General features: G+C 39.5%; 1 protein-coding gene across 1 annotated transcript in view; it reads left to right on the forward strand.

Moving 5' to 3' along the window:
- Window positions 1–310: 310 nt before the first annotated feature.
- The window catches only part of ANAPC1 (anaphase promoting complex subunit 1), a gene marked incomplete at its 5' end in the record, with an annotated part of 30333 nt that continues 20925 nt past the window's right edge, over window positions 311–9718 (forward strand). Inside the window, 14 exon segments of the mRNA XM_029085203.1 lie at window positions 311–531; window positions 1144–1353; window positions 1997–2092; window positions 2504–2594; window positions 2709–2774; window positions 3659–3796; window positions 4128–4268; window positions 4654–4714; window positions 5264–5451; window positions 6321–6395; window positions 7400–7665; window positions 8670–8761; window positions 9697–9712; window positions 9714–9718. The exon segment at window positions 9714–9718 is cut by the window's right edge and continues 119 nt beyond it. Coding sequence (XP_028941036.1) covers window positions 311–531; window positions 1144–1353; window positions 1997–2092; window positions 2504–2594; window positions 2709–2774; window positions 3659–3796; window positions 4128–4268; window positions 4654–4714; window positions 5264–5451; window positions 6321–6395; window positions 7400–7665; window positions 8670–8761; window positions 9697–9712; window positions 9714–9718 — 1666 coding nt within the window.

Here is a 9718-nt window from a genome sequence, read left to right on the forward strand (position 1 = left end):
GCCTGGGGTTGCCCCGACCCAGGTGCAGGAATTATATTCCTTACGTTGTACTAAAAGGTTTTGACTCTGTTTAAACTGCTGTGTTCTATAAGAAATGCAACAAACATCTTACTGCCCTGAAAACGGTAGGAGTAGTTTCTGTGACTCTGAGGGGGAGAGAGAATAGTTGGTAGGAGTAACTTCTTAGATTGAACACCTACTTGGGCATGGATTTTAACACCTAACTGATGAAACAAGCTATTTGAGCATCTTCCTGGCTGTTATTACCCATGTGCTGTTCGTGCCTAGACAGCTCTGTTTTGTCTCGCAGGAGCAGAATGCAGTGCTGAAGTTCTCGGAGCAGATGGGCACACCGCAGCACATGGCCACTAGCAGCTCTTTGACTGCTCATCTCAGAAGCCTCTCAAAAGGAGACTCACCTGTGGGCTCCCCTTTCCAGAACTACTCGTCTATCCACAGCCAGAGCAGATCAGCGTCATCGCCAAGCATGCAGTCCCGCTCGCCATCCATCTCCAACATGGCTGCTTTGAGGTAGGTCCTGAACGTGATGCGTAGACAGATGATACAACAGAATACGAGCTATAGAATAGGCTGCACATCTGGAATTGCTGTCTGTCTTTTTCTGCCATTACAAGTCTGTTCATCTGAGGTGCAGTTGCCTCCTCTGTTACAGCATCTGAAACCCCTCTTGGGCTATTATCCCTATAGCACAAGGGGTTAATTGGTGTGCAAGAGCCAAAGAGGCTGTTCTGTCATTGCACAGCCAGTCTGTAGTGGAGTCAGGGACTGTTTGCAGGTCCTTTGAGTCCCAGGAGTGTTTTCAGTTAGCTTTTCTGAAGAAAGCCCTATTTAGAGGGGAGAGATTTTTTGATGGAATGGACTGCGCAACTTAAAAAGTTGATTTTCTTACTTTTGAAATCTCATCTATTGGATTCTGACAGAGATTATTTGAGTTTAATTAGAGAAATGTTTTCCTGTGCTAGGAGGCTAATATTGAACTAGCTACTGTTTTAGAGCAGCTTTGGTTGTGTGTTGTTTTGTGAAGAAGTCTCTACCAGTGTACGGGCTCCCTGGCTTAACAGGGGTTCTGTACCTGACTTTGTAAATCCACTCCTCAGTAGCGTCTTATGTCTTTGCTTACAGCCGCTCTCACTCCCCTGCCCTGGGAGTACATTCTTTCTCAGGAGTGCAGAGATTCAACTTTTCCAGTAATGCTCAGTCACCGAAGAGGCACAGTATTACCCATTCTCCAAACAGCACTGCCAGCGATTCCTTCCTTATGCCAGAAACTGAACCAATTGTTCCTGAGCTGTGTATAGATCATCTGTGGACAGAAACAGTCACAAACATGAGGTTAGATGCTTGTGTTGGGATGTGAGAAGTTACAGATTCCCATTGTGGGGGGGAAATGAAGTAAAATAACTTATTTTATTGTGTGCTTTGTGCAAATGGTGCTACCTTAAAACAGATGTGTAGACCCGCACTTCCTAATTTTTTGGAAAAATTATGCTTGCTAAGTGTGCAGCTCTCTTGAAAAGGGAATTGGGCACTTGGAGCAGTTTTACCTGCTGTGTTATCTGCTGCCCTCAGCTCAGTGGTTTCATGAGATCTCTAAACCAAAGTAGGTTCTAACCTGGTCATTGCTTTGGGTGTTTTGGTTTTGTTTTTAATTTTTTAGGGGCAGTATCTCTTTGTATCTCTTTCTGTGTTACCATCAAAAGGGGCAAAACACAGCATAAAACCTATGACTGAACAGGAGAACAAAGCCAAATAGCATGTGCTCTGCATGTCAAAAAGTGCAGAATGTGAAAATTGGAGTGCTGGAAAATAAATTTCCAGAGTAATGACTGAAACTGAGACTGACACATTCTGGCAACTTGATGTTCTGCTCATTGAAGTCCAGTGTGACCCTACAGCTTGTGGACACTGTGTTTTCCTTCACTAAAATTTTTATAGTAGACCACCCAGTGTGTTGATCGTTGTGTCTCTTTTACAGAGAGAAGAATTCCCAAGCATCAAAAGTGTTTATTACCACTGATCTTTGTGGGCAGAAGTTCTTATGCTTTTTAGTGGAATCCCAGCTCCAGCTGCGGTGAGTGTCTCTGTCTTGGGGACAGGTGAACAAAGAGGAGCACTCTAGAAATTACTAGCTAGATATGGGTTTTAACATACTTAGTCCTACAGCTAGTGGAATGGTGGCATAGATGTTTTGGGCTATTTAAATAAAACTGAAGTTGTGAGAGAAGATTCACTGTAATTTGAATGGTATGCTTATTTATCCTCATCTTTACCCTTTAGAAGTACATGTACTAGTTTTCATTAAAACTAGTAGAGTAAAAGTAAGTTGACTAACAGGGCAAAACAAGCAAAGGAAGGAGGAAGCAACCGGCTATACCACAGTAAAAGTAACTGCACCATGCAACACAGTTTTAATTTTCTGTCTTTCTGTAGCAACAGATGGGACAGTCCTTTTATGTTTCCTGTTGTTTTCTCAAATCTCTAGGTGTGTAAAATTTCAAGAGAGCAACGATAAGTCACAGCTGATCTTTGGTTCTGTTACTAATATTCAAGCAAAGGATGCAGCTCCGGTGCAGGTACGTACCCCCTCTATGGACTTTTAATTGTGGAGTATTCTTCTTTGTCACTTGTGTTGTCCAACTGTTGTCTATTAAAGACAAGAAGCTGAATATTCTGCTTGATTCTTACAGGGCATTGATATGCTGCTGGTTCTGGAAGGCAGTGGAAATCTAGTGCTTTATTCTGGAGTGGTTCGGGTAAGTAACAGTTATCCTATCCCAAAATAAATGTTTGAATCTTTGGTTACAAGCTGGACTGTTCAGGGGCATCCTGTGTTCATCATACCTTACAAGGTATCATTTTAAGCTACTGTAGACTGCTGCTTGCCTGGGACTTGGTAGGAAGGTGGCTGTACCGAGTGTAGTTTATGTGCAGTGCTGGAAAGGTAGTTCTGAAGAATCAGTGGCACCTTGCGGTGCAATTAAATAGTCTCTTGAGCTTATTTTCAGTGACAGTAAAATACTAAAATAATAAAATGCTTTCAAAGAAAGGAAACTACAAGAATATGAAAAATAAAAATTGTCCCTGAACAAAAAACTTCCAAACTTCTCTATAGCATTCCAGATAGTTTTAGATGTCAAATTATTTTGCTTTACAAGGATGGACATGACTCATCCAAAATAATGAAAACCTTTTCTTAAATTCTATGATGATGCACTATGCTCTCTGTGTGTATGCAAAAACCTTGGACACTGCAATTTGTGTACATGTCTGTGTATGCATATATATATATGCACACACATATATCTGTATATATATAAAAAATGTATACTTTCTGAAAGTAGAGCTTTCTCAGTGAAGCCCTGCTAGAACTTTTAGTGGCAGTAGGCATGTAGCAATAATGTACAGTACTGACCATATATGGTAGTTTTTTCAGTGTGTCATCATCTGAAGTAAGTAATTAGATTAAGTAATCTTTAATCTTCTCTTCAGAGACTTTAGTTTAAGTATATAGCCGCTTTTCTTAAAATTTTTCCTTTATGATATTAAAATCTGATAATGTCTGTATATGTAAGCAAGCTTGTGGGAGCACAGACATGAAAAACAAATATTTGTTTTCTTATATATTGTTCACAAAAAGGTGGGGAAGGTTTTTATTCCTGGGCTGCCTGCTCCATCCCTGACAATGTCCAACCAAATGCCTCGGCCAAGTACTCCTTTGGATAGTGTCAGCACTCCATCCAAGCCTTTGAATAAGCATCTGGGGCCCCTAGAAGAGGTAAGAAGAAAGGAAGTCCTGCCTTCAAAAAGGTTTAGTTTTAACAGCTTCAAATGATTGGCTGTTTTTTTACTTCAAAAGTATCTTTTGGAGCTAAATCTTTTATTTTTCTTGTTCAAAGCCTCTGAATAAACAATGTTTAAATAAGATCTATTTAGTGCTGCCCTATTTATTTATTTATGATTTCTGTAAAACATCTGAGGCAGAGATTGGAAAGATATTTATAGTTGTTTTCAAAATGCTGTTAAATTAAGAACAGCAATTTTAGCTGTCCTTTGCTCAGTTCCTTTTATTTCAACAATTCTAAGCAATCATTTTTGCCACTTTTCAGGGTGTGCTTTTATCACCAGTTCCAGAGCTAAGGGATTCTTCCAAACTTCATGACTCAACTTATGTTGAAGACTGTACTTTTCAGCACCTTGGGTCTTTCATTCACGCTTTGAGAGATCCTGTCCACAACAGAGTAACTTTAGTAGGTATTATCCTGCAATTTGAGTCAACTCTTTGTTAGCAAAGCAAAGTGAGGGTCAAATTTACTTCTACTGCATATTGAGACATTACTAGCAGCTCCTGATCAACAGCAAAATATCACACCTGCATTGTTGACTCCACATTTTTCTTCTCTATAGAATACTATAGAAGTCACAGAATTTAACTGATTCCCTCAGGTGATTCAGCTCAAGACCTATTTCAAGTGTTTCATGGAGCAGCATCTGAGGTTGCAAATCTTTAGTGTAGCAAATAGCCGGGAATTAGGAATATGCTTAATACATAAGTGAGTTCTGAGTTCTTAGAAAAGGACCCAGGCTTTACTTTCTGCATTTCATAATTCAGCTCTTACCTCTTTATTTTTTCAGGAACTCAGCAATAATACAATGGTTCGGATAACAGTTCCTGAAATTGCCACTTCAGAACTAGGTATGGTTCCGAATCCATCACAGGAAATACGTTCCATAATTTTTGAGGGTTCATTTTTAAGTAGCTTATGCATAGTTTAGACTGTAATGATTCAGTACCACGTGTTCCAGGTTCTATTAACTTGCCTTCTAGAGCTGCTACCATTTATTTAGGTGTGCTGTGTTTCCTTTAGTGCTTCACCTGCTGCACTATCAAAACTTTCTTTGTTCATTAGATTGCTTTGCTCTCTTCTGTTGTGTATGTTCTTGCTTGAGGAAGGGCTGAGATGCCAGTTCAAACACAAGCTGGTTTCAGTAATGAGCAAAAAGGAACTTTTTTGCCCTTTGTGTGGTGAATCAGAGGGGCTGTGCTTAACCTGAACTAAAGGAGCAGCTGTTGGAGGCTGTGTGGTGTCACTTTTATTGAAAGAAGTTGCCAGAGAGTTAAAAGGAGGTCCAAGAACCATACAAGATTCACAGCTGTAGAGATTTATAGCACTGATTGGAAAAAGTACCAGGAGATAAGATGGAAAGCACACCTAACTTTTTTTTTTAATTTATTTTCCAACAGTCAAAAGATGTCTGCAAGGCGTCAAAACTATCCTGCCCAAGGAGATAGCAGTGCAGATGCTTGTCAAGTGGTACAATGCTTATAATGCTCCAGGAGGACCAAACTATCACTCCGAATGGAATTTATTTGTAACCTGTCTCATGAATATGATGGGTTACAACACAGAGAGACTGTCCTGGACACGTAATGTAAGCCAGCTCATATGTATGTTTTCCTAGCTTAAACTTACACTGCTGATAATTCTTCAAGATTCAGAATGATTAGAGAGACACTGAATTGTGTCAGAAATAGATTGTATCTTGTCTTAAATAACAAGTTACCATTGAATGAATTCTATATTGCGAAACTTTAGGTGTGCATTTTTGTCTGTGTTTATCATGAAGTATATTTCTAAGTTCTTTACCACCAACTGTCTTGGTCAAATAAAAATAAAACATGAAGATTTTACTTCATTTCATGACTAACAGCGATGCATTAAAGATTTGATTCAACTAATTCATGTTAAGCCTATTTTTGCTAGAAACACGAATCACAACTTAGATTCTTGTTTCCTAAAGAGGATTTTCCATGTATTTTTTTAATTAAAATATTTAAAGTTCTGTTTGGGTTTGTTTTTTTTTTAAACTGTTTTACTAGATGTAATTGGAGTTTTCTGTAAGGGAGTTTCCTGCTAGCAAGTATGTTTGCAGGACTCTCAGGGGAAAAAAAACAACCAAACAAACAAACCAGCAAGGAAATGCATACAACTGAAGTGAAAGCAGTTACAGTATATCTACATTACTAGCATTAGCTCATCCACAGTATTTCCTCTGTCCTAGTAAATACCAGATGTTAGGCACTCCAACTGTGAAATTCATGCACCATACACTACATTAGCTGTATATAGGAAAAAAAATTGAATTACAGTGTATGTTTTATATGAAAGCAAAGTATATAGAAGTACCTGAAGCAATGACTTGTAATGCTTAGTTTGAATTCTGATTTTATGATAGATGAGTCATGTGCAACCTTGGGAATTTCAATACTGAGCTACTTCTGATCTTTTTATTTCTTGCAGCTTGATTTTGAAGGATCGCTTTCACCAGTTATTGCTCCAAAGAAGGCTAGACCATCAGAAACAGGGTCAGATGAAGTAAGAAACGGTTCTCTTTTACAAATAAGAACCTTGAGGGCGGTTGGCTGGTTGTTTTTGGTTTTTTTTTAAAGGCAAACCAGAGGAAACACTCTCTGAGTATTGCATTTCATCTGACATTACAAGCCTTTGGGGGAAGAAAAGTTATGTTGCCCTGTGCAGTGGCTGCATCATGTGACCTTGCTTGTTAGGGTTCTCACTTCCAGAGAAGCAGGTTGAACTCAGGAATTAATTTAATATGAATCATAAAGAAATCCTGGATATTCTCCTGACAATGTCAAATCTCTCCGAGATGCTTTATGCCTTTAAAGTGAAGTTGTCTCACTCCTGTGGCTACTCAGCACCTTTAGCAAGTTAGGAGCATCAAATTATATACTTCACTGGATGCGTTAATATTCACCAAATTTAGTGAAGTGTTTAAGATTTGATCCACTGGGTTTTGCCTAAACAGGAATAGGAAGTTTTCACATGGTTGAAACAGTAAAGTGCACGAGGCTCACTGTCATCCCATCATAAGGGGCTTACAAGCTGTGGTGGTCCAGTCATGCTATTAGCTTTTTGTGGGTTGACAGCTCAGTGAGGCCATGTGGTTACAGACTACAGTCTGCATGGAACAAAGGTCAGGATCTAATGCCTGATGTGCTATGGCAGAGGAGGTGCAAAGAAGGCTGGGAGCACTATGGGAATTGCATGGTTACTCGGTGAGGTCTCATGCACAGGATATTGGTGCAAAGAAGGCACTCTAAGCTTTTTTTTTTTTGTCTTGTTTTAAATATAAGGTTTTAATCCTTTTTTGCACAACGGGGAGGGGAAAAAAAAGGGTGAAACCTAATTTAATTTCCATGGCTTGCAGGGTTTGTGCAGCACATTTACCATGCAACAGTCACATTTGTATTGGTTTATGGGGAAAAAAACGCCTCTGTACCAGTGCTTTGGAGTTCTTTTGCTGGAAGGTTGTGTTCACTGTGGAACCTCTGCCTCTCTTTCCTGTTTGTTTGGTCTAGGACTGGGAATATCTCTTGAGCTCTGATTATCATAGGAATTTTGAATCTCATCCTGTTGCTAAAGCTTTGCGACTGGACCCTCTGGAAGTTTTGGCTCCGAAGGATGACTTTTCACAGAGCCTTAGTTTGGATTCCTCAACGCTCCTTTTCACCCATATTCCTGCTATTTTCTTTGTTCTTCATCTCATCTATGAGGAGCTCAAACTGAATAGTCTAATGGGAGAAGGAATTCGTTCACTTGTTGTTCTTCTGGTTCAGCTGGCCAGGTATGCCCAACTGACAAATTGCAGATATTGCGTATCGTGCAGTGTCTCTTGATGATGAGTATTAATTATTTTAATGGGGAATTTGGAGATTACCTGAAGTGGAGCTGACTTTTTGTACATTTGAAGAAAATTAATGAATATTTAAAACCTTATGGTGCTTAAAGATATTTGCCATGGCAAATTTCTTATATGGTTCTGGCCACTTCCCAGCAGCAGTGTGATTCACAAATCTTAGATGCTGCAGCTTGTGTTTTTTCTGCTGTATTGTCACAGCACAGCTCATGAGGTATGTCAAATATTCTTGATTGTTGTGGCATCTTCACTGCAGCCATTGACTTAATCTTTGTGTCTTCCACAACCACCTTCAAGTTGCATTGTGTGCATATAGATAGATGGATACAGATATGTATTTAAATAAAAGGCCCAGTAACATCTCCCTGAGTTGTATTTGCTACTTCTACCAAATTTTTTCTATGGCTATAGATTTTTCCCCAATAGCACTTACTATAGCTGGCTGTCTAAATGGTTCCCAGAGGTGGCATCCAGTCCCTAGTGCTAAAAAGGAAGGGTGGCCTGTCCTCTGTTCTATCATGACAATGAGAAGCAAGTCTGAAATGAAAACTGTGTGTCTTTTGAGGCTGGCAGCTGTTATACGCGTTCATATCTTGCAGACAACCCAGCAGATTATCTACCTTTAACAACTGGAATTTGGAGGAAACTATAGTAACAGAGATCACAGCTTAGGTGGTGGTGGTGGGGGTGTGGGACAAAGCAGAACAACAGCTGAAGAGAAATCCACTGGAGGAAAATTAAACATGCAGATTCACTGTTTAGGGAATAGGCAGCACCCATGAGCGGTTTTAGTTAAGGAAGTCAGAACTTCCCTACTTTTATCTAGTGTGTACACAAACATTAACAAAACTCAACAGAAAATGTCACAGAAATATAGGAAGGTGGAGTGTTTTTTTTCCCCTCTGATGTGATTCACCTCTCTTTCATTCTAGGGACTTAAAACTTGAAGCTTATATAGATTATTACTACAGAGACTATCCAGCCCTTGTAAAAACCTCCAGACAGACTTGCATAATTGATCAAGGTGAGTTGAAGACTTTGCAAAGCTGGATATTCACTGATGTGCAAATTATCTCTTAATACTGAGCGTGTTGGTAACTGTTCCCTTTAAAGCTGGTCAGGACTTAATCCCAATATGCAAAACTGTACTTCTAATGCTGAGGTTGCCTTGTTCCTTTGTTTTCAACAGCTTCCTAAGAAGACTGGGGTGAAACTAACATAGTATGGTCATGAACTGGTGCCTTCAGTCCAGTGCCTCATGGAACACTCCATAGAACAAGGACTTGGGGAGGGAATGATGGTTTCAGCTCAGGCTGGCTGAGAACTTAGCAGGCTACTGTGGAAAAAGCCTGGTAGTGGGATGTGCCTCTCTTGTCAAAAGTATTGCTAGGCTGTCAGGCTCTCAGTTTAAAATTAATAAAAACTAAATCAGAGCTAAAACCACAGAACTTAAACTAAGGTCATATATGGTCTGTGCACCTGCTTAGTGTCCCACCAGCTGAAATTTACTAGTCGTGTACAATAAATTACTGTTTCTCCTGACCAAAAAAAACCCCCAAACTCATAGCATTGCTCAGGCTTTGCTACCTCCTGTTTGTGGACAGAGAAGGCAAAGAAGTTATAAATAGATTATCCTCTCACTTAAGCATTTTAATGAGAATTACTCCTTAGAGTAATCCCTTTTCTCCTTACTCCTTAGAGTAATTCCCCCTTAGAGAATCCCTTTTCACTGTGGGCTGAGATAATTTCTGTTCCTGAAAGACAGGTAAATGGCTCAAGTTTTCATCACTGTCTAGCTATAAACTTCTGTCTAACAGGAGGGAGATGTGGTCTGTAACATTTGGGGGAAATACTGTATTTTTGTTGTTAAAAGAAGTACTATAGGGCTTGCTTTGGAATAGTGCAGAATTATTGTGTATTTGCCGTGAACTTAGTGTCATTGCTTTTCATATGATTAAGTCCAAACAGGTTTCATGCACCA

The sequence above is a fragment of the Antrostomus carolinensis genome, unplaced genomic scaffold (assembly GCF_000700745.2).
Source record: "Antrostomus carolinensis isolate BGI_N321 unplaced genomic scaffold, ASM70074v2 scaffold21835, whole genome shotgun sequence".
NCBI classification, from domain to species: Eukaryota; Metazoa; Chordata; class Aves; order Caprimulgiformes; family Caprimulgidae; genus Antrostomus; species Antrostomus carolinensis.